At 37.3% G+C, this 26,359-nt stretch overlaps 1 protein-coding gene across 1 annotated transcript in view; it reads left to right on the top strand.

The window, feature by feature from the left end:
* Nucleotides 1–254: 254 nt before the first annotated feature.
* Nucleotides 255–26,359, top strand: part of LOC150088443 (mitogen-activated protein kinase kinase kinase 11-like) — a 241,747-nt gene continuing 215,642 nt past the window's right edge. Inside the window, exon 1 of the mRNA XM_090370160.1 lies at nucleotides 255–966. Coding sequence (XP_090226286.1) covers nucleotides 255–966 — 712 coding nt within the window. The remainder of the gene's footprint in view (nucleotides 967–26,359) is intronic.

The raw sequence follows: 26,359 nt of genomic DNA, 5'->3' as shown, positions 1-26,359 counted from the left end.
ATGTATAGAATAAATCTGAGCCGCCTATTCTGCTCATTCTTTGGTATTTATTGTTGTGTATTTATTCCTTCGCATTCATTCCGTAATGTAATGTTTTATATAATATTCGTATAGGTTTAGGCCTAACAGTATGTAAATGAGCTGCATTTGTAGCAGTAGCCTCCAGGCTCCTTCAAGAGACTGGTATAGGAGGGCCCCTTACCGGTTCAGAATTAAATACGAGGGGCTTACGTCCTATCCTAATTTTTTGACGGATGCCTAGTATTATTATATTGTCCATGGAACCAATTCAGGCTCCTCTGAGAGGCGAGAATGGCCGTGAAGACAAAAATAGGTTTTGGACAGCTATATATGATTATGAGGCGGCAGGTGAAGATGAACTGTCATTACGACGTGGTGAACAGGTGGAAGTGCTATCCAAAGACGCAAAAATATCAGGAGATGAGGGCTGGTGGACAGGAAAAATTAGTGATAAGGTTGGAATTTTCCCGAGCAATTTCGTTACTCAGCAAGATGTTAACAACGTTGAACCAGTGGGAAATGATGGTAGGCCATTTGAAATTAACTTTTGTGAATTAGAACTGGAAGAAGTTATAGGAGTAGGAGGATTTGGCAAGGTATATCGTGGCTTTTGGAGAGAGCAGGAGGTCGCAGTTAAAGCTGCAAGGCAAGATCCTGATGAGGATATTAGTGTAACAACTGAGAATGTGAGGCAAGAAGCAAAACTGTTCTGGTTGTTAAATCATCCAAACATTGTTACATTAAAGGGGGTATGTTTAGAAGAACCAAATTTATGTTTGGTAATGGAATATGCACGTGGAGGACCGCTAAATAGGGTTTTAAGTGGTAGGAAAATATTGCCTGATGTACTTGTTAATTGGGCTATTCAGATTGCTCGTGGCATGTATTACTTACATTCAGAAGCACCCATTTCTTTAATACATAGAGATCTGAAGTCAAGTAATGGTAAGTGGAGTTATTCCAGTGAAAGTAAGATATTTTGGAATTTATGTTAAAAAATTGTTTATCTTAGAATTACACCTTTTTGATGTGTTGAAAATTGCTGATTACTGAAATAAAGCATATTTTAAATGCATAATAATTAATGGTAAAGAGTTTGATATGACAACAAATTGCCCAGTCTGTAGGATGATTTGTTTGTTTTTCAGATGTGATACCATTATTATACATATTAACAGTGTTCTTGTTAGGTGTTAATCATGAGATCCAGCACTTTTTTGTACAGAATGACACATTGCTGTGTTGTATTAGAAATTCCATGTAAAATTGCAGGCCCACTTGTCACATGCAATCATAGACTTTTTAAAACTGTTCTGTTAGCCTGTACATTTTTTATTGAGAGACATTATTTGATAAGAAGGACTAAGCAAATGTTTACTCAACATTTCTAACTGTGGAAAATTATATTGGTATGTCTCAAGTTACACAGATTATACATTCCTAGAAATTATTATGTAAGGGGAAAAATTGTTGAGCTGGCAAAGTTTTTGTTGCTTATCTTCAATCACTTGAGCTGGCCTAGCAGCTTGCTTGCACTGCTCAGAAAACTTCATGTTGGGCTCTATAATTATCCTTTTCATTCTATAACTATCTTTTTCATTCCCTCCACCTTGCATTTATCATTGTAAGGTAGTGTAGCACATTTATTGCTTTTTATTTGCCTTACATTTATCAGTGTTAAACATCAACTGCCAATTTTCAGCCCATCTGCTTACCTTATACAGGTCTTGTTGGAATGTAGTCTGATTACTCTCATTAGCCATCCTGGCCAACTTTTTATTTTCAACCACTTCAACATTAAACTTGATGTGCCATCATTGATATTGTTAATAAATATTGAAAACATTAAGGGACCTAATATGGTACTACACTAAGAACATTAGTCTAGAAGAGCAGTGGCTTTTAATAACTATTCCGTCTCCTACCACTTAACCATCCCTATTAGTAACTTGTATTCGGTACCTCAGCTTGAACAGCTGTTGCTCATGTGGTATAAGCTTTACTGAAAACTAAGTATAGGATGTCAGAATTATTTTTGGCAAGCAGTTCTTTTGTAATTACCTTTTAGTTGCTAATTAGATTTGGTAAGAACTCATTAGTTTTTTTTCCTAACAAATAATTTTTAATTTATTTCTTTATTATTATTACAGCTAATCTCAGAAATATTTCTTATGAAAAAATTAGCAGGATTATCTTAATAACCCCTCAAAGTCATCTCCAGACCAGAGATTTTGAAGAGGCAGCAGGTATATGTGTAGATCATACAGTGACACCAGAATTTCCATAGACCATAACAGTGGAAAGAATGTTGAGTTTAAAAAAGTGCTTTAGACTGGTTTATGGTTTACTGGTTAATTTGTCATTGTATTTTAAAAATGTTATCTGCCATTGTGTAATCAAGTATATGCAAAATTACTAGTTACATGTAACTTAAACAATTCCCTGAAAATCTGTCAGCATGATGCTTTCCTGATATCTGTTCATTAACCAGCTTAATGGTTGTTTACTAATAGAGCCGGGAACAATTGAATTACAAATAGCTAAAAATTGCCTGTGTACCTGGTGGGTTTACTAGTCTTAGTGAAAGGTCAGGAGCGGTAGTGCAGTAGCAAATGTTCTTTGAGTATATCATGGTTCAAGCCCCTAACTGCTAAATACGGATTATCTGCCAACCTGCACTGGACCAGTGTGGCAGATTATGATCCTCAGCATGAATTGTTGGGGAGGCGTCCATCTTGCATTGGATTGATAATGGCTGCAGTTTAAGCAATACCATAGGTATAAACAGTAATTCTGAGAAATAATAGTTGAATAAAACAGTTATAAAATTGTTTTGTACACATATTCTGGAAAGCTGTTTTTAATAATAAAATTTGATCAGCCATTAACCCATATATGCTACTCTGGTGTATTTTGTATGCCAAAAGCAGAAACTTAAAATAGTTAATTTTTCATGGCTACCATAGCATCTGACAGACACCCTGTTTTAAATTTAGAAATCCTGTCATGGGTCTTGCCCCGATTGTTCTCTAAATAATTATACTGTATTTTCTATTTTTGTTTTGGTGTACTAAGAATTAAAAGAAATTTATTTTTTGTTGGTATTTAACATGTGCCAGGCGAGCAATAGCATCTGTGTTTTTTGTACTCCAATCCTCATGTGTCACCTCTGAGATACCAGTGAGGGCTGTCTAATCTTCCATAGAACTTTGATTTTGACAGCTTCACAGAAACAAAACAGGAACAGCCATTCAAGGGGTTGAACAACTGTTCAACGATTCAGGGGTTGAGTGAAAAAACCTTTACTATTGTAAAAACATTTTGTATTATTATTCGTTTCTCTCATTTATTATTGGTTGATCTTTTCTGCTTGAGTTGCTAAGCATAATTAAAAACCCAGTTTTAAATTCAGCAAAAAAGCTAAAAATTAATATATTATAATAAAAAAAAATAAAAAAAATTAAAAAAATGTACCTAATTGTTATTTTATATTTTTATTTACCTAATTGTTATTTTATATTGTACTTTATAAGTAGCCTTACAGTTCTAGTTATGCTGGTTATTTTTAATTTAGATAAAAGTTTTTGTAGATTACTACTTAATATACATAAAACCGTTGTTTCGTTCGAACCTTACAGCCATTGTTTTTGTATAGAGTGGTAGGGAATTCAAATTTTTTAATTGTGGTAACTAGGTAGCTCTAACATAAAATTATAAGCGTAATTCGCATCCCTGCATTTAGGATTCTGTTAGATAGTGTAGTATTGACAATTAATTAATTAAATTTATTGATCTTATTAATTAAAAATATCATGCCCCAGACTAGAGCAGAAAAGTGGCAGGTGTGCTGTGACTCCTGGGAGAACTGAGGAGGGCGATTTTTCAATGCATCACAGCCTAAAAAAATGTGCAACTTGTGAAATGTTTGCTGAACTCTCTGGAACGGAACATGATCTAGCCGAGGAGGATGTCTTTGTGTGTGTGTGCCAGGTGCAGAGTGTGTCTAGAAATAAGGCATCAACTCAGCGTTCTGATGGATGTCTATGAGAGCTTGAGGTATAGGGTAGATGCCCCTGAAGAAATTAATATGAGGGGCCCGTCAAGCTCTCAGCTGCCCAAATCAACACCAGAGCTCATTCCTGGGCATCAGGCAACATAGTGGCAATCTCCAAGGCAGAATGCGCTAGTCCCACAGGAGTTAGTTATCGTCGGTAACTCTATTTTCAGGGAGACAGGGAATATATTTTGTAAAAAGGATAGATGGAATAGGACTAGGGTATGCCGGCCAGGGGCAAAAGTTGATGATGTTGTAAAGCATATATCATCTTTTAAGAGCACAAAGGATGATATTGTTGTACACGTTGGCACCAATGACATTAAGAGAAGGAAGTCTGCAGATTTACTTAAAAAGTACAGGTCAATTTTGCAAAAAAGTTGAGTTAGGGTTAAATTTGAAAGTGTCTGCAATTCTGCCCAGACACAATAGGAGAGAGTACATGATGAGAGCCTTGTCAATCAATTCGGCCCTGGAGGAAATGTACAAGGCTCAAGGGGTAGAATTTTTTTCAGCCTCGTCTGTGCTTATTAACAGGAGAGGCTGCCTCTACAGAGATGGGATACACTTAAATAGAAAGGGTGCAAGAATATTTGTTGATGCTATTGAGGCAGTGTTAGGTGGGTCAGAAAACTGCTAGCTTGGGGGGATTCATAGGCTACAAGGTTAAAAGTAGCCTCAGGCAGAGGTGTACGTGATTCTTGCACTACTTCTAATATTATAAGCAGTGGCCTGGAGTGAGGGGGTGTTGGAGGTTTCAGGGACTGATGGCAGTCATCGTGAAACAGGTGGGTATATGGGATGTGTTAGGGTAATAATAATAAGTTACATGTATACTTGCATGTATACCAATGCTAGAAGTATAGTAAATAAATTTGATGAATTTGAAATGTTGGTGAAGACATCAAAGGCAGATATTGTTGGGATAGCAGAGATGTGGTGTCACACAGATATAATGAATGCAGAACTGGAATTTGGGGAGTACAATGTGTACAGACAGGATAGGAAAGGAGGAGGTGTTATGCTATTAATTAAGAAAAACAAAATCAAAAGAAGTGCATTCAGTTGATATAGATGAGCAGTGCACTGTTGAATCAGTTTGGTGTGACATAAGTACTGCGAAAGCAAAAATAAGAGTAGGAGTGTGTGTTATAGGCCTAATGACTCGAATGAGTACAATAAACAATTAAACAGAGAAATAGAGTGGGCTAGTAAATCAGAATGTCTTATAATGGGGGATTTTAACTTCCTAGATATAGACTGGAACTTATGGGTTGGTCACTCGCACAGTAGTAAGACATTTGTGGATTTATTGGATGATTGTTTTCTGCAGCAGCAGCACGTTCAAGAGGCACCCAGAAAGGGTAATACTCTTGATCTGGTTATCAGCAGTGATCATTCGTGTATTAAGAATTTGCTAATAAAGGAACCATTTGGTGGCAGTGATCACAGCGTACCGATGTGGGATTTACTTAAAGATATAATTACCATCATTTAAAAACTGACTGATGTTGGTAACATCAGTCAGTTTTTAAATTCTGTACAGTGGGACCAACTGATGATGTTACCAACAGCAAATTCTAAGTGGGAAGCATTCAAGGAATTAATAGTGGAAGTTACTAAATGTTTCATACCTATTAAGAAATATTGTTCAAAGTTTAGGCCTAAATGGTTGTAAAATGAACTAATGAGACTCGTGGCAGAGAAGAAAAATGCATGGGATGCATATGAATTATCAGGCGACACAGAAGCCTATGATAAATTATCATAGGCTTCTGTGATATAAATTATCAGGCAACACATAAGCTAGTCTATAATCAAGTCTAAAAGGAGGTTAGGCAGGTGAAGGCAGATTAAGAGAAATCTTTGGCAAAGGATGCTAAGAAAAACAGCAAGGATTTCTTTACTTATATAAACTCTAAAAGGAAGGGGATGAATCTGATTGGTCCACTTGATATCAATGGTTCGACTGTTGGTGATCCTGCTCAGATAGCAAACAAACTGAATGAGTATTTTGCATCTACATTCACACATGAGGAATTATTAAGCTTTGAAAATGCCACAAGGTTATCAAATTGTAACAGGGTGCTGAATGATTTTGTAATAACTGAGAGCAAAGTGGAGGAGAAATTGTTGAAGTTAAATATAAGAAAGGCATCTGGGGTGGATAGGATTTATCCAGTTATACTAAAGGAGGCAGCAAAGGAAGGAAGCAAACCCTTAGCCATAATTATGAGAGCATCCTTGGACTCAGGGGAGGTCCCCACGGACTGGAGATGTGCAAATGTATCCCCAATTCACAAAGGGGGATCGAAGGGTGACACGAGTATTTACAGACCAGTTAGTTAAATTTTTGTTCTGGGTAAAATAATGGAGTCACTGGTTAAAGATGCATTGCAGGATCATCTAGGCAAGACTGCAGCAATAATTCAGACACAACATGGGTTTGTTAAGGGAAAGTCTTGTCTGAAAAATTTGGTTATTATGATGTGGTTACAAAGGAACTGGATGCAAAAAATAATTGATATCATATACTTGGATTTCAGGAAAGTTTTTTGACACTGTTGCGCATGGAAGACTACTGTACAAATTGGAGCAGAATGGTATTAAGGGTAAGTTGCTACAATGCATTAAAGGATGGTTGAGTGGGAGAAGACAGAGGGTGGTAATCAATGTTTGCTACTCTTCGTGGACTAATGTTATTAGTGGAGTCCCACAGGGTTCGGTGTTGGGTCCACTGTTGTTTTGTATATTTATCAATGATATTGATGACGATATATCAGGCTTAGTATCGAAGTTTGCAGATGATACAAAGGTTGGCAGGGTTGTTAATGACAGAAATGGCAATGTTTTACTGCAACAGGATCTAGAAAATTGGGGCATATGGGCTGAGAAGTAGTAACTGAAGTTTAACATTGAAAAATGCAAAGTACTGCATATGGGTAGAAGTAACCCCAGAGAAACGTAACAACTGTTTGGTACTACCCTTAAGGTGGTAGAAAATGAAAAAGACCTGGGAGTAATTATGCAGTCAGATATGAAGTTTTCTGAGCAATGCAGACAGGCTGCCATTGCAGGTTATGGGGTTTTGTCAATGATATATAGGAATTTTGCTTGCCGGGAAAAGGTGATTGTCCCTCTGTATAAGGCAATGGTCAGGCCACGCCTTGAGTACTGCGTGCAGGTCTGGAGCCCTCATTTTAGGAAGGATGTAGATTTTCTTGAGCGTGTACAGAGAAGGGCAACAAGATTGGTGAGGGGGAATGAAGGGATCCTCTTACCAGGAGAGGCTTAAGTTCTGCAAATTGCAGCAGCTGGAGACTAGGTGCCTGCGAGGTGATCTGATTGAGGTGTATAAGGCCTTGAATGGATTGAGCACCTCTGAATTCTGATGGGATTGTTTAGAATTCAGAGGTGCTCAAGTTCAGATTATGAACCACTTGTTCAGATTACGAACCTAAGGGGCCATAAATTGAAATTGAGGAAGGACAGATGTAGAATAGATGTGCGGTAATTTGCCTTTAGCCAGCGGGTGGTTAATTGCTGGAACAAACTCCCTCTGTCAATGTGGAAGTTGATAGGTTAAATAAAAATAAGGAGGAACTGGACAAACATTTAGAGGGGATTGTTTTTTAATTTGTTTTTTTTGCTGATGCTGCATAAGTTCATACACTTGCTTTCCTGCATCACATGCCACTACTTGCTACCACCACCACCACCACTACTACTACTACTATTTCTTCAGTATGCTATGCACTTCCAGTCTACATTATTAATTACACTGGCAAGTGATCAGCAATTTTTTTTTTTTTTTTTTTTTTTGCTCATGCTAGCACACGCTCTTTGAGCAGACCGGGGTTCAAGCCCCTGACTGCTGAATACGGTCGATCTGCCAACCCACACTGGACCAATGTGGCAGATTATTGCCCATTTCCCTCAGCATGAATTGTTGAGGAGGCTTCCATCCTGCAGTTAGTTGATAATGGCTGCACTTTACTTTACTTTTTTTATATAAATTTGCATCCTTGTCCCATTTTCCAGTACTACCACCACCACCACCACCACTACTACTACTTTTAATAATAAAATTTTTTTAATGATAACTATGTCCAATGGCAACATTCATAACATGAGCAGGCTTCAAAAAATTAAAGAAGATTAAGCTTATAATCCAGTTATGGTAGTCTAGTTGGCTTATTAATTGGAAAGGGTTCTGGCTTTCCTCACTCAGCATTGTATGCAGGTATTATTGTAATGGGGGAGTTATGGTGACCAGGTTTTTGAGCATTTTTTTTTTTTTAAATATACCTAGGAATGTTTAAATGCACATAAATAATGTTGATTGATTATCTTTATTTGAATATTAGGAAAGCATGTGAATGATATTAATAATATGCATATTAATCAGGTAACATGCTAATAATATGCTTTCCAAACATTTGGCAATATAACACATGGAGCTTTTTTTTTTTATTTTGAATTTTTGTTAAGGGGTTATATGCCCCCCCCCCCCCCCCCCGGCTTCCCTACCCTCACCCATAGGAATTTGATGACCTGTGTGCAAGCAGTGTAAGGATATTTTAATAATGAAACATGTTTTATTGAATGTTCAGATTTTATCTGTGCATACTGTTTCTTTTAGTGCTTTTAACCAACAATCAGATGGTTAAAAGCACTAAACGGCTTTATACATTGTCAGATATTATCTGAAAATAGTCAGAAATTTCAGAATTTTTTAGAAATTGCAAGCCTTTAACAATATAACAAATAGCTTTGTACTTTTATTCTTTACTTTTCTTGTACTTTTTATTCTTTACTTTTCTTGTACTTTTTTTATTCTTTACTTTTCTTGTACTTTTTTTATTCTCTACTTTTCTTGTACTTTTTTTATTCTTTACTTTCCTTGTACTTTTTATTCTTTTACTGTTCATGCACTTTTATTCTTTGTTTTTATTATTTACTACATGTTTGTGTTTTTTATGGATTGACATGGTAAACAATTTGTAGTTTGTCTATACATTTTAATATATTTTATTTTTGACTTGACACATTCTATTAGAATGAGCAGCAGCCTTGAAAGATTGGTGCTGGAGATTTCAAGGACTGTTGGGCTTTATCACGGAACAAGTAAATACATGGGCTGTGTTAGGGTAACTAAGAATAAGAAAAGGTACATGTATACTTGCATGTACACTAGTTCTAGGTGTATACTAAATAAATTTGATGTGCTGGTCAAGACATCAAAGGTGGATATTGTTGGGCTATCAGAGACAGTGTCACAGATATAAGGAATGCAGAGTTGGGATTTGGGGAGTACAATGTATACAGAAATGACAGACAGGATAGGGGTGGGGGTTAAGTCCTTAGTTAACAAGCATATTAAATCTAAGGCAGTACATCCAATTGGCATGGTGGTCAGTGTAATGTTGAATCAGTTTGGTGTGACCTACAGCAAAGTGTAGGAGCAATTGTTGAAGTTAAACATAAGTAAAGCCCCTGGGATCAATGGGATCTATCCAGTTATATTAAAGAAGGCATCAAAGGAAATAAACCACTGGGAACCACTGGGAAAGCAAAAATGAGAGTAGGAGTGTGTTATAGGGTAAAGGACTCTGATGAGTAGAATGAACTACAGAGAAATTAAGTGGACCAGTAAATCAGAATGTCTTATAATGGGGGATTTTAAGTTCCCAGATATTGACTGGAACTTGTGGGTTGGTCACATGTGCACAAGTACGACTTTTGTGGATTTATTGGATGATTGTTTTTCTACAGCAGAATGTTTGAGGCAACGAGAGGGAGTAAATCTCTTGATCTGATTATCAGTGATCATCCATGCATTAAGAATCTGCAGATAAAGGAACCATTGGTGGCAGTGATTCCAGGTTGCTGATGTGGGATTTACATACCATCACGGGTAAAGGGAGGGGTTTTTGCTTTTGTAAAGTGGTTTCAGACTTTAAAATTCTATACAGTGGGACCAATGGATGATGTTACCTACAGCAAATTCTAAATGGGAAGCATTGAAGAAATTAATCTTGGAAGCTACTAGGCTTTTCATACCAACTGAGAAATACTGTTCAAGGTTTAGGCATAAAGGGCTGTGAGATGAACTAATAAGACTTGTGGCAGAGAAAAAAAAAATCCATGGGATGCATAAAAATTATCACCCGACACAGAAACCTATGGTAGTTATAAGCTAATCTATAATAAAGTCACAAAACAGTTTAGGGAAGTGAATTTTTGGCAAATGATGCAAAGAAAAACAGTAAAGAGTCCTTTACTTAGGTAACCTCTAGAAGAAAGGGGAAGAATCAGATTTGTCCACTTCATATTGATTATTCAACTGTTGATGATCCTGCTTAACTGGCAAATGAATGAGTATTTTGCATCTACATGCACATATGAGGAATTCTGCAGGGAAGTGGATGCCAGAAGCCTATCAAACTCTAAGAGGGAGCTAAATGATTTTTTTTTGTAATAACTGAGAGCGAAGTGTAGGAGCAATTGTTGAAGTTAAACATAAGTAAAGCCCCTGGGATCAATGGGATCTATCCAGTTATATTAAAGAAGGCATCAAAGGAAATAAGCAAACCTTTAGCATTAATTTTGATAGTGTCCTTGGACTCAGCGGAGGTCAAAAAGACTGCAGATGTGCAAATGTATCCCCAATTTATAGAAGGGGATAAAAGGGAGACACTATTAATTACATACCTGTTAGTTTCTGTCCTGGGGAAAATAATGGAGTCACTGGTTAAAGAAGCATTGCAGGATCATATAGACAAGACTGCAGTGTTAATTCAGACACAGAATGGGTTTGTTAAGGGGAAGTCTTTTCTGACCATTTGATTGGATATTATGATGTCACAAAGGAACTGGATGCAAAAAATAAGTTTGAAAACATATACTTGGATTTCAGGAATGCTTTTCATACTGTTGTATATGGAATACTACTGTACAAATTGAAGCAGTAAAGCATTAAGGGCAAGTTGCTGCTTGAATAAAGGGATGGTTGAGTGGAAAGAAGACAGAGTGGGAATCAATGGACACTGTTCTTTGTGGACTAATGTTATTAGTGGACTCCCCAGGATTTGCTGTTGGGCCTGTTGTTGTTTACTATATATATCAATGATATTGATGAAGATATATCAGGCTTAATGTCCAAGTTTTCAGATGATATGAAGGTTGTCAGGGTTGCTAATGATAGTAATGACAAATGCTATTGCAACAGGATCTAGAAAAGTTGGGCAGATGGGCTGAGATGTGGCAAGTGAGGTTTAACATCGAGAAATACAGAGTATTGCATATGGGTAGCAGCAACTCAGAGTAGTGTATCAACTGTGCAGTATTACACTCACGGTAGCGGGGAATTAATAAGACTTGTGGGTAATTGTGCAGTCAGATATGAAATTTTCTGAGCGGTGCAGACATGCTGCCAGAGCTGCTCATGTGGTCTTGGTAATGATATACTGGAATTTTTACTGGCAGGGTTGAGGTGATTATCCCTTTGTATAAGGCAATGATTAGGTCAAACCTTGGGTACTGCATACAGGCGTGGAGGCCTCATTTTAGGAAGGATGTAGAGCTGCTGGAATGAGTACAGAGAGCGGCAACAAGATTGGTGAGGGGAACAAAGGGTTGCTCTTACCAAGAAAGTAATTTCTGCAGATTGCAGCATTTGCAGACTAGACACCTTCTAGGTTTTCTGATTGAGGTATATAAGGCATTGAATGGTTTGAACAAGTTCAGTGCTTATGGGATGGGATTCTTCCTCTTGCTCAGATTATGCACTGGAGGGGGTATAAATTCAAATAGAGAAAAGAAAATTTTGTTATATAGATGCAGGCCTGGCAGCAGGGTTTTTGGGGACTTATGCAGAAATGTATTTAGCGCTTTTGAATAAATAGAAATTAAAATACATTTTTTATTAATTTTATTTAAATCAATTACATTCTCACTTTGTGCTTTAATATTGATAAAATCACGTACAAGTTCAGATACATTTAATTGTTCACTAATATCGTGTTCTGTAGATATCATTACCAGATTTACAAGCCTATCTTGTAACATACCCGATCTTAAATAGTTTTTAATAAGTTTTAATCTGGAAAATTAATCTTTCCCCGCTTACAACTCACCAGAATTGTTAATAAAATTCTTAGGGCTATTGTTAAGTGCAGAAGAGGCAATTTATTTGTCGAAATTAATTTTAATGTTTCATACGGATTTTCAAATTTATCTGAATCCAATTTAAAAAGATCCCTGAATGCACATATTTTGTCGAACAACTCAGTTCCATTTATGTCTTTGTTATCTCTGTCTGTTAAATGTATTTGCCAATCATTACAATTCTGTCGAAGTTTTTTGTGATCAGAATCATTCGATTTATGTAAATCATAGAAAAACTCAAACTACTTGTTGTGTAGTTTTAGTTGTTCAGATCTTTCGTTTAGGGAATATATTGCAACATCTAAAATGGTGGTGAAATCTACTTGAAATTTATCTTTTGGCTGTTGCAACGATTCGTCCTCATGCTTGTAGTCAAAATGCTTACTTTTTTTCTTCACTGAACTTGTTCAACAGTTTGGAAGTTTTGTATAGCATCAAGGTATTCACAAAAATTGTTTTGCTTCTTGTTGCATTTTCTCATAGCTGACATCAGAACAATTCAAAATAAAAGTTAGCATTAGCATTAGGGTGATTCCATGTCAAGTGGCCTAATTTTGAAGATGGTCCCTGCTTGACAAACTTCAATTTTGTTGAAACTTGGTGTAGATGTTTAAACAGGTTTCCAAAGAAGCTGTGCAAAAATTCAGTTTAAAATATAGTATGCTTGAGGCACCAGCACATTTTTTGTGGAGGTCACTTGTGTTATGCGGAGTAAATCACAAAAAATTTTCAAAGTTTTAAGTGTTACTGTTGCACAACATTGAAAGGTAGTGCTCTGAAACTTGGTATACCTAGTTAACTTTTGGGAGAATGCAAAACCTTTGGTGTCCAGACTCAAAAACCTTCACATTTTTTACAATGTGGTCTAAAACTGGCACCAAAAATTTGTTGTGACAAATTTAAGCAAGACTTTTGAAAGTCATAACTTTGAAATAAAAACCTTTGGTACCTTTTTCTTGGGGCATTTCATATAACATCTACATGAATTCAGCCTAACTAAATATGAGCTCTTATACTTGTTTGCTGGCTGAGATATTTTCCTTCGGAGCTAGACTCAAAATTTGCAAGTCAAAATGTGACCTATCTTTAGGGGAGTTGACCTATCTTGAAGGTGTCCCATCTTAATGTGGGACACCTTCAATTCTCTCGGTTTTCCACCATTGGAAAGAGCAGGTTTTAAGCAACAAGAATCATGGTTTTTCAGTTTTGTGTCTTGCTAATTAAGGCCTTAAACATTTTCTATTTTCAACATAATATTTGCATACTTATTTGATGGTGAAGTTTCACATCTCAATAAGGACAGAACTATTGCATTTACAAGAGTGAAAATTTCTGCAATTACTCCACCCTGTGCTTTAAAAAGAAAGGATATATTGCCAATACACAAAAAAGATCTGTATTTTTTACAATGGAGGTGTAAATGGCAAGAAAAGAAATTGCATGGGTTTCTTTAGTACAAGTTTCCAAGCCTGAAAAGTGGCTTTATTTAGGATTCCAAGCATAAAGATGTTCTATTGGTTTCTAAGCTTGAAAGAAGTTATAACTGCAACAAAATTTATTTAAAACACAATACAATTTGAAATAAGCAAGTGACTGTGAAGATATTGAATCACTGCTTCGTAAGCCGACCGGGCTAGCCGAGTGGGTAAAGTACCTGCCCGGCAACCCAAGGTCGCGGGTTCGATTCCCGCCTCGGGCTTGGATCAAAGTACTGCAAAAATCTTGGGAGGTGCAATATGGCCATAGAAGCCGATGCGCCAACAACTACCAAATCAAAAAAAAAAAAAAAAAACTGCTTCGTAATGGAATTTTTCATTAATGGTTGATATTACTACTTCAGGCAAGCTATATTGTTGCCCCATTGTTGTTGTTTTTGGAGCTGGAAGATTGGCAATAATTTGTTGTTCAGGAATTCAGCAGACATCTTGTCTAGCAGGCCAATGAAATGAGCAAGCTGCTCCATGAGGATGCATTAAATTTACCAATACATCATGTTCTTCAAATGAAATTTTACAAATATTTCCAATCCACCAATTATTGTCATAAATACAGGCAATGTATTGGTGGAACAAAAAGGCAGTACAGGCAATTATTATTTTATTATTATTAGCTATATGGTGCAAGGAAGCCTGAGGCTTATGCTGCACCAGCAAAAAAAAAATTTCTGAATTACCCTGAGAGAGAGAGAGAGAGGGAGAGGAGAGAGAGAGAGAGAGAGAGAGAGAGAGAGAGAGAGAGAGAGAGAGAGAGAGAGAGAGAGAGAGAGCATCAGATCAGAAGTAGAAGGGAAATCACCAAGAAAGAGAAGAATAACGATATCCAGCTTAGGACCCTGGATGTGCCAAGCCCATACTCACCAGAGCCCCTGGGTTTGAATTGGTGTAATTACTGGAATAAACTTCCACATGTTGTTGTGTAAGTTGATAGCTTAAATAAATTCAAGGAGGAACTGGACAAACATTTAGAGGGAATGGTTGTGTGAATTTTTTTTTTTTTTGTTGGCTGATGCTGCATAAGCTCATATGCTTGCTTTTTTGCATCACATGCCTCTATTACTATTATCTCCAGCAAAATCTAATTCCATGACTTTCATGCTGACTAATAAGTGGACATTTCTGCAAGCAGTGAAAACTTAATTAACTTTATTACAGTCAAACAATAAAAAAATAGAGGAACAAAATAAACTGTTCATCATGAAGATAAAACACATTTATAACAGCATGGTTCAAATATCAGCTATTTGAATCATACAAATACTTTTATTTGTATGATTCTAGAATATTCCAGAGTTCTAGAATGTTCATCAGTTTTTCTTATTTTATTTGGAATTTAAGAATATTCTAGAATGGTCTGAAATCCTAGAATATTCTATAATTCTTGGGTATTCTGCTAGAATATTCTATAATATACTCTATTTCTAGATTATTCTAAACATTAAACAGCATAATGCAGCATAAACAGCATTAAGGAAGTGTTCTGCAGCAAAAAAATGATCTCACAAAATAACAATATGGTAATAAAACTGCTTGATATTAACAGATAGACCATGATCCTTGTAGCTGAAACTCTGCTCTTTCCACTTGTGGCAAAAACAAGAGAATTGAAGGTGTCCCACATTAAGATATTTGCCCCTTAAAATAGTTCAAATTTGACTTTCAAAATTTGAGTCAATCTTTGAATGAAAATATCTCAGCCAGAAAACAAGTATAAGAGCTGATATTTAGTTAGGCTGAATTCATGCAGTTGGTAAGTGGAATGTCCAAAGAAGAAGGAACCCAAGGTTTCTTTTTCAAAGTTATAACTTTCAAAATCCTTGCTTAAATTTGTCGCGACAAATTTTTGGTGCCAGTTTTAGCCCACATTGGAAAAAATGTGAAGGTTTTTGAGCCTGGACACCAAAAGTTTTGCATTCTCTGCCAAAAGTTAACTAGATATACCAAGTTTCAGAGCACTACCTTTCAATGTTGTGCAACAGTAACACTTAAAACTTTGAAAATTTTTTGTGATTTATTCCGCATAATGCAAGTTACCTCCACAAAAAAGGTGCTGACTGGCCTCAAGCATACTATATTTTGAACTGAAATTTCGCTCAGCTTCATTTGAAACCTGTTTAAACATCCACACCAAGTTTCAACAAAATTTAAGATGGTCGAGCAGGGACCCGTGGGCCACTTTAAATGGAATAACCCATTAGTAGAGGATTGATGCAAGAAAGCGAGCTTATGCAGCATTAGCCACAAAAAAAAAAAAAAAAACTCTCCCATTTCACCCCTCCGTTCATTCAGAGTACCTGTCCAGCTCAGCCTTAAATTTATTTAGGCTATCAACATCCACAACAAAGGATGGAAGTCTGTTCCACCAACCAACCAACCACGCGTTGGCTAAAGGCAACTTCCGCACATCTATCCTACATCTGTCTTTCCACAATTTGAATTTATGCTCTCTCAAATGATTATACTGAGCAAGAGGAAAAATTCAATTAGCATTCAGCATGTTCAAACCATTCAAGGCTTTATACACCTCAATCAGATCACCTCGCAGGTGCCTAGTTTCCAGACACTGTAATTTGCAAAATTTAAGCCTTTCTTCGTAAGAGCAACCCTTTGTTCCATTCACTAATCTTGTTGCCCTTCTCTGTACTTGTGCCCTTCTCTGTACTCTACATCCTTCTTAAAATGAGGCCTTCAGACCTGTATACAGTACACAAGGTGTGGCCTGACCATTGCCTTATATAAGGGAATAATCACCTCCTTATCCCTGTTAGAAAAATACCTGTATATCATTGACAAGACACTATGAGCTATTCTTGCAGTCCGTCTGCACTGCTCAGAAAACTTCATATCTGCCTGCGCAATTACCCCCAGGTCCTTTTCGTTCTCTACCACTCTCAGTGTAGTACCACAGAGTTGATACATCACTCTGGGGTTGCTGCTTCCCATATGTAGTACTTTACATTTGTCGTACTGTCATCAGTGTCCTTAACAACCCTGCCAACCTTCCTATCGTCTGCAGACTTGGACATTAAGTTTGATATACCATCATCAATATCATTTATAAATACAGAAAACAACAATGAACCCAGTACTGAACCCCGAGGCACTCCACTAATAACATTAGTCCACGATGAGCATTGTCCATTGATTACCACTCTGTCTTCTCCCACTCAACCATCCCTTTATCTATAGCAGTAGTTTGCCTCCAATGCCACACTGCTCCAATTTGTGCAGCAGTCTTCCATGTGCAACAGTATCAAAAGCCTTTCTAAGATCCAAATATATAATATCAAAGTTAATCCCTGCATCCAGTTCTTTTGTGACTGCATCATAGTATCCAATCAAATTGGTCAGGCAAGACTTTCCCTTAACAAAGCCATGCTGTGTCCGAGCTATAACTGAAGTCTTGTCTAGATGATCCTGCAGTGCTTCTTTAACCAGTGCCTCCATTAATTTTCCTGGAACAGAAGTTAAACTAATAAGTCTATAATTACTTGTGTTGCCCTTTGAGCCTCCTTTGTGAATTGGGGTCACATTTGCACATCTCCAATTCATGGGTACCTTCCCTGAGTCCAAAGAAGCTCTCATAATTACGGCTAAGGGTTTGCTTACTTCCTTTGCTGCCTCCTTTAATATAACTGGATAGATCCTGTCCACCCCGGGTGCCTTCTTATGTTTATCTTCAACAATTTCTCCTCCGCTTTCCTCTCAGTTATTACAAAATCATCCAGCTCATTGCCAGAGTTTAACTTACCTGAATAACTCCTCATGGGTGAATGTAGATGCAAAATACTCATTTAGTTTGTTGAATTGGTTATCCAGTTTTCTCTCTGATCGCTCACCGAGGGTGATGGTAGATGGCTCTTTGTCTTCTGACTTCTCCACTAATGCCGGTGTCCCCCAAGGTTCAGTTCTTCCCCCACTCTTTTCCTCTTGTATATTAATGACCTTCCATTGACTGGAAATCCTATCCATAGTTTTGCCGATGATAGCACATTGCATTCCACTTTCCATTTTGATAAACCTACCATGTGCAACATGTCCTGCTCAATCAGCTTCAACTTGTCCTGTCCTGCTCAATCAGCTTCAACTTCACGAAAATCTGCTACCAATTCCTTAAATGCCGATCTTCAGGTAATTCTCCAGTGGGGCAAAGACAACTTAGTTGATTTCAACCCTTCTAAAACTCAGTCTTGTCTTATATCTCGCAAAAAGGATTCTTCTGCTCCTATGCTTATCTTTGGTGCTTCAATTTCTAGGAAAGTTGATATATCTCTTTTGGGGATTACCCTGACTTCTAATCTCTCTTGGCACAAGCACATTACTAATATTGCTTCCTCTGCATCTAAAAAACTTGGTTTTCTCTTTCGCTCTCGGCGTTACTTTTCTTCCAAACAGCTGCTCACTCTGTATAAATCGCAAATCCGCCCTGCCATGGAATATTGTTCCCATATCTGGGGTGGTGCCCCCATAACCTCTCTCAGGCTTCTTGATTCCATTCAGAAGAGGGCAGTTAGGTTAATTAATTATTCATCTCTAACAGAGTCTCTCCAATCGCTGTCTCATAGACGTACTGTTTCTGCTGCATGCCTCTTCTACAGATACTTCCATGGGAACTGTTCTTCTGAATTGGCTTCTATAATTCCCACTCTCTCTCTTTCAAAACAGTCCGAACACGTGCTGCCACAAGCCAACATTCGTTTACTGTCCAACTTCAAACTCACAGAACCAACTTTTCATCTTCCTTGTTTATTCATTCAAGTGCCATTTTCTGGAACAAGCTTCCTTCATACGTATTTTCTGAAAATTACAATCTACAGAAGTTCACGTCCAATGTCAACAAATATCTTCATTCGTCTTCTCAACCTCCAACCCAAGCACGGTACTAAGTACTATTTGTTTGGGGTTTACATAGAAAAAAAAAAAGAAAAAAAAGCCACCTGAGCAGGATCATCAACAGTTGAACCATCAATATCCAGTAGACCAATCTGATTCATCCCTTTCCTTCTAGAGTTTACATAGGTAAAGAACTCTTTGTTGTTTTTCTTTGCATCCTTTGCCAAGGATTTCTCGTAATCTGCCTTTGCTGCCTAATCTCCTTTGTGACTTGGTTACAGACCAGCTTATATCTAACATAGGCTTCTGTGTCATGTGGTGATTTGTATGTATCCCATGCATTTTTCTTCTCTGCCATATGTCTCATTAGTTCATCTGACATCCATTTAGGCCTAAACCTTGAACAATATTTCTTAGTTGGTATGTAAAGCCTAGTAGCTTCCAAGATAAGTTCTTTGAATGCTTCCCACTTTGAATTTGCTGTTGGTAACATCATCAGTTGGTCACACTGTATAGAATTTAAATACTGTCTCAGTCCATCGTAGTCACCTTTACGAAAGCAATAACTCTTCCCTTTACCCCTAATGGTAGTTACCTCTTTGAGTAAATCCCACTTCAGCACACTGTGATCACTGCCGCCTAGTGGTTCATTTATCTGCAGATTCTTAATGCATGAAGAATCACTACTGATAATCAAATCAAGAGTATTACTCCGTTTAGTTGTCTCCCGAAGATGCTGATGTAGAAAACAATCATCCAATAAATCCACAAAAGCCTTGCTAGTGTGTGAGTGATCAGCCCCCAAATTCCAGTCAATATCTGGGAAATTAAAATCCCCCATTATAAGACTCTCTGATTTACTGGCCCACTCTATTTTCCTGTACAGTTTCTTATTATACTCATCAGAGTCATTAGGCCTATAGCACACTCCTACTCTCAATTTTGATCTCCCAATGCTTATGTCACACCAAACTGACTCGACACTGCCTTGTCCAGCGATGTTGACTGGCTTCACATCCTTGGATTTTGTGTGTTTCTTAACTAATAGTATAACCCCTCCTCCTTTCCTGTACACATTGTACTCCCCAAATTCCAGTTCTGCATTCCTTATATCTGTGTGACACCACGTCTCTGATATCCCAACAATATCTGCCTTTGATGTTCTGAGCAATACCTCAAATAATTTAAGCTATCAACTTCCTCTACGACAGATGGAAGTTTGTTCCAGCAATCAATAGTCCGCTAGTTAAAGGCAAATTTCTGCACATCTATGCAACAACTGTCTTTCCACAATTTGAATTTATGTCCCCTCAGATATGTAATCTGAGCAAGACGAAGAATCCCATCAGCATTAAGCATGCTCAATCCATTCAACACCTTCAACAACTCAACCCATTCTTATACACCACAATCTGATAATCTTGCAGGTGCCTAGTCTCCAGGAGCTCAATTTGCTGAAGTTAAGCCCTTCTTGGTAAGAGGCCCCCCCTTTGTTCCTCTCACCAATTTTGTTGCCCTTCTCTGTACTCTACATCCTTCCTAAAATGAGGCCTCCAGACCTTTTCACAGTACTCAAGGTCTGGCACGACCATTGCCTTAATCAAAGGGATAATCACCTCCTTATCCCTACTAGCAAAATCCCTGTAAATCACTGACAAGATCCCATGACCTGCCCTGGCCACCTATCTGCACTGTTCAGAAAACTTCATATCTGACTGCACAGTTGCCCCCATGTCTTTTTCATTCTCTTCCACCCTCAGTGTAGTACCACACAGTTAGTATATTTCTCTGGGATTACTTCTACCCATATGCAGTACTTTGCATTTGTCAATGTTAAAACTTCAGTTGCCACTTCTCAGCCCATCTGCCCAACTTTTGTGGATCCTATTGCATTACATACTGTCATTATCAACCCTGCCAACCTTTGTATCATCTGCAAACTTCAACATTAAGCCTGATATACCTTCATCAGTATCATTGATAAATATACAAAACAACAATGGTTCCAGCACCGAACCCTGGGGAACTCCAGTAATATCATTAGTCCATGAAGAGCAATGTCCATTGATTACTAATCTCTCTATCTTCCACTCAACCATTGCTTTCTCCATAGCAGAAACTTGCCCTTAATACCACATTCCTCCATCTTGTACAGCAGTCTTTTATGTGCAACAATATCAAAAGCTTTCCTGAAATCCCATTGTTTGTTTGTTATTTGGTTTTTTGGAGGATTAGCAACTAAGGCTAAATTGCTCCTGGGATTGCGGTGGTCATTCCCTGAACTTTCCATATTTGGTTGTCACGGGCTCGAACCCCGGTCTAATCAAGAAGCGTGTGCTACGCACTGCTGCTCCTGCCCACCTGGCTATGGAGGCACCGAAATCCAAGTATATGATATCAAAATTATTTTTTGCATCTAGTTCTTTTGTAACCATATCATAGTATTCAGTCAAATTAGTCAGACTAGACTTCCCCGTAACAAATCCATGTTGTCTGAATTATTACTGCACTCTTGTCTAGTTGATTCTGGAGTGCTTCTTTAACCAATGACTCCATTATTTTCCCTGGAACAAAAGTTAAACTAATGGTTCTCTCTAATTATTTGTGTTACCCTTTGATCCTTCTTTGTGAATTTTGGATATAATTGCACATCTCTAGTCCATGGGGACTTCCCTTGAGGGCAAGGATTCTCCATAATTATGGCCAATGGTTTGCTTACATCCTTTGTTGCTGCCTTTAGTATAACTGGATAGATCCTCTCCACCTCATGTGCCTTTCTTATGGTTAACTTCAACAATTTCTGCTGCACTTTGCTCTGTTATTACAAAATCATTTAGCTCCCTGTTTAATAGTCTTCTGTAGCCAAGTGCTCAGGAATGGGAGTGCAGTAGCACAAGCACATGCTCTAATAGACCGGGGTTCAAGCTGCTGATTGCTAAATACTGTCATGCTGCCAACACGTACTGGACCTGCGTGGCAGATTATGGTCCATTTCTTTCAACATGAATTGCTTCAACATCCTGCAGTGGATTGATAAAGGCTGAAGTCTACCTTATTTTTACAGTTTAATAAGCTTTTGTCCTCCACTCCTTTACTGAATTTCTCACGTGTGAAGGTAGATGCAAAATACGTTTTCAGTTTGTGAGCTATCTGAGCAAGGTCATCAACTTCAAGGTCATCAAGGTCATCGATTCAAGTGGACCAACCTGATTTATTCCCTTTTGTCTAGAGTTTATATAAATAAAGAAGTTCTTGCTGTTTTCTTTGCCAATTTTTGTAAATTTTTTATGGATGTCAAAAATACAGCCATGTTTGCACTAATGTTTTGAAGCATTTCACTTACGAGATTGATATGATTTAATATGTCATGCAATAGTATCTATGAACTCAAAAATTTTAAATCTTTTAGCTTAGTGCATAATTTTTTAAGTTACATTGTGTTTCTCTACTCTAGACAATAAATTTCATTACAATAAATTTCATGTAGGGAATCATATTGTATTTTCTACTATCTGATCTGTTGGTGACTTGTGTTGTGTAAATAAACAAATTTTAACTACAGGACTGCATCAATAGTAATTAAAATCATTTAAAACATTATTATACAGCAAACTCTCGATTTACTGGGATCGGATTAACTGGGACACTTCAAGATTGCAAATAAAAAAAAAAAAAATCAACCAGAAATCATAAAATTCAAGTAGTAAATAGAATAGTTATAAACAGATGTTTTGCAAGTCGTAAATAAGGAGATTTATTTACGACATTAGGAGATTAGTGTGCCTATTATCTTGCAGCCCCCGCTGTCTTCCCACCTGCCATTCAAAAAAAAAAACCAAATGTTTAGTTTGTTTTAGTGTGTCACGTCGATTGTTGCGTTCCACCGCAAAAGTACAAATTTTGTTTCATTATGCATATCAGGTGATGTTGGATTTTTTTTTTTTTTTTTTTTTTTCCCCTATATATAGTAACTTTTTTCTTTTTTTTTTTTTTTTTTCCATTTAGAAATTGGGTAAATGATGGGCAAACGTAAGAGTTGTGCTTTTATTTAAACAAAAACTTGAAATTATTTAAAAGTTTGAAAATGGTGCATCCGTTAAATCTCTAAAGAACCATTATAATGTTGGCAACCAAACCATACGCAACATTGTAAAAAGTAAAGGGAGGCATCATATTGGACATGCGAGTAGTGCATGGTAAGCTTTTTATCTGTCGCCATACTTTTTACGTGGGTTGCTGAACATTTTTCAATACAGCAAGTCCCCGACTTACGTAGCTTCGGACTTACATTACGTTATTTATAATTTTAATATTTATAATATTTCGAGTTTACTACCCGTTTACAATGAATGGCACTAAAAAGGAAAGTGCAAATTGTTTTTATTGTTTTCTGGTAGTGACCTCCAGAAATGTGCTTTAGTAAAATGTCAGCTTGCATGGAGTGATAATAGTGAGTTTTTGCCTTAACCCTGTGAAGTTCTTTTCAGAAAATTTCATTTTGACCATTATCATGGTGCCGACTAAGAGAATAAGTGACAGTGGTACTAGTAAGTCTATCAAGAAAAGGAAAGCAATCAAGCACGGAATTCAGATTTGTCAGTGGCAACGGTGAACACAATAAAGGAGAAAGACAGAATACGAGAAGCGGTCGGCACCAATGAAGGTCAACTATAATAATAACCAAGGCTGCAAAATACATACCAGTTTTTACAGTACAATAACGTGCGTTTTTTCTTCCTTTTATGTTTTCTTTTCTTATGTGCCACTCAGGCTACTTCACCGCTGTCCCTAGATAAAGTTTTTAATTGAACTGATTAAAAATATATAACTATTTTTCTTCATTCTTCTGAGGATATGTGGTTTTTGTAATTTTGGCATATCAGGGATATAGCAGCAATATTTTATTAGTCATTCCCGAGTTACGCAAATCTCGACTTACGTAAGAAGTCCTGAAACGTATCTCTTACATATGTTGGGGACTTACTGTATTTTTGGATTAACTGGGAAATCAATTATCCGGGAATATTTCTTTACCATCTATCCTGGAAAATCGAGAGTCTACTGTATTATTTAATAAAAGGAGGCACTTACCAAGAACAAAAGAATTCACTTTGTCAGTACCACACAAATTGAAAAATACTGACACAGTTATGAGGGCCCATATATATGTTGTTTCACGTGTGGTCGTCAGCATCTAGAGTAGTGCAGAGCATCACATATCAACATATGTTACAATTTATGTACGTGCCTAAGCTGTGAATAGATATAAGGTGCTATTTTACTATACAGTTAAATAATAGTTTGTTCTTATATTGAGATTAAAGTCATTATTTACTGACTTTAATTGAGATGCTTTTATTAAATCTTATTATAATAAAAATTTTGAATTTCGTTGTCCCTTGATGCCACTATGCCCTGCTTACCAGGTTTATCATGTTCCGCCTGCCCTGAATAGCACAGAAATTTGCCTTTAGCCAGCGGGTGGTTTGATTGCTGGAAGAAACTTCCATCTGTTGTTGAAGTTGATAATTTAAATAATTCAAGGAAGATCTGTACAAACTTTTGGAGCAAATGGATGGCTGAAATGGGAAGTTTTTTTTTTTTTTTTTTTTTTTTTCTTGGCTGATGCTGTATAAGCTTGCTTTCTTGAATCAGACGCCTCTGTTAATGCTAATGGTCTAAGTTGCCAGTGTGTCCTAAAACATCAAATCCTACTAAAATGAATTTTGGGGAGGGGGGGACACCATCTTGCTGCAGCCACATCTAATTGGTTTGTAGAGGAGCATTTTCTAATGGCAGCATCATTTCTGTAGAAATTAAATTTGAAGTTTTTGAAGAGTTTGTATTTGAAGACTGGCTGTCAGAACAGTGAGTAAGTTACTAATAATATGGCACCAAATATTCACCAAGAAATGGGTGTGAAAATACCTTTCCATGGTTGTGTGAGGATTTTCAGGTGCATGTGCACTTCATGCGTTTGCTATTCAATATGTATTGAACAGAACTTCTGTGAATAAAATTTTTGTGTGGAGTTCTGATTGGCAGTTCATGAAGGATTTCACAATGAGATGCCATAATAATGATGGTCAATGTACAAAGTTTGGTTTGTCTTAATATTCAACTATGTAGTAATGATGCAGTTGCACCAAACATTGTCATAGTTTGAATTTTACATAGTCTGAGGCTTTCTGCCCTAAAATTTTATTAGTCTAAGAAGTACATATTTTGGCATCTCTCATATTATGTAAATTGTGTAAAATATTAGTCACAACTGAGTTGTTAGCTATACCTTTTATTAATTACCCATCCCACTGACGAGAGACCAAATAGCTTTGAAACGGTGCAATCTGGGTGATGGTGGTGGTATACAACTGAGAATGAGTAACAGCAGACCTCTAATTGGGAAGTGTTACTTGCTTGAAATATGAGGAAGGAAATTCATGAAGGATTTCACAATATGAGATGTTATAATAATGATACGTAATATACAAACTTCAGTTTGTCTTAAAATTCAGCTATGTAGAAATAATGCAGTTTCACGCAATAGTTCACTGCTTAATAAATTAAATAAGAAGTAGGCAATTGAGTAAGCAAATGTTGCTTCCTCTGCATCAAAAAACTGGGTTTTCATATTCACACTGTGTTACCTTCTAAACAACTACCCAATCTTGTATGATGAAATTTGCCCCATCACGAAATATTGTTCCCACATCTGGTTTAATTCCTCTGAAAACCTCTTTCAAGTTTCTGAACTCCATTAACAAGCGGACATTCAGGTTAATTAATGACTTGTCTCTTTTAAAATGACGAGCCTCTTTATCAACTAATAGATTGAAATTTGAATACAACTGATATAGTTATGCGTGCAGTGAGCTGAGATTGAAGTCACATTATGGTTAATCAATCTCAACCATTGTCAACGTGCTGCCCTATCATCTATAAGAAAAGACAACACCATCGTCGTACTTCCTGCTGATAAAGTTTGCCGGACCATTGTATTAGACCGGTCAGCCTACCGAGAGAAAGCCCTAGCCCTACTACTAGACCCAAATGTATATAAACCTCTGTCATCTACCCATTAAGGTCTTGAAACGTCTAGAGACACATGTCAATAAATTCATCAACACATGGTTTAAAGATAAGAAAATCTCAACTACAACTCAGCGTCTTCTGCATGCCACCGGCTGCCAATTGCCCCAATTCTATGGATTGCCAAAGATCCACAAACCAGGTATCCCCCTCAGACCTATGGTATCGTGCTGCAATGCCCCAACGTATGAACTATCCAAGCATATTGCGTGCCTCCTCTCACCTCTTGTAGGAAATACCACACGCACCGTCAAAAATAGTGGCAAATTCATCCACCTCATTAAAAAACTTTCAATTTCTGACAGCTCCTTCATGGCATCATTTGATGTGGTCTCATTATTCACTTCAATTCCCGTCCAACAGGCCGTACTCTGCGCCAGGAGGCTCCTTGAGAAAGACTTAAGCCTTCCAACCAGAACATCACTATTCACTGATGATATCTGCACTGCCCTCAACCTATGCTTATCAAGCAGCATCTTCACCTTTGAGGATTCAGTCTACCAACAAGTGCATGGCACTGCCATGGGTGCCCCTGTCAGCTCTGTAGTAGCCAACATTGCCATGGAAGATTTAGAGGAGCAGATACACCTGAACCCACCTGTACCTATTACAACATGGTGCAGATATGTTGACGATATTTTCACTGTAATACCACGTGGCTCTGAAACAGCATTACTAGAATACCTTAATTCCCTGT

This window comes from Mastigoproctus giganteus, chromosome 3 (genome assembly GCF_048544385.1).
Source record: "Mastigoproctus giganteus isolate SK-2022 chromosome 3, ASM4854438v1, whole genome shotgun sequence".
NCBI classification, from domain to species: domain Eukaryota; kingdom Metazoa; phylum Arthropoda; class Arachnida; order Uropygi; family Thelyphonidae; genus Mastigoproctus; species Mastigoproctus giganteus.
The sequence above is the reverse complement of the archived record's forward strand: the minus strand, read 5'-3'. Positions and strand labels throughout refer to the sequence as shown.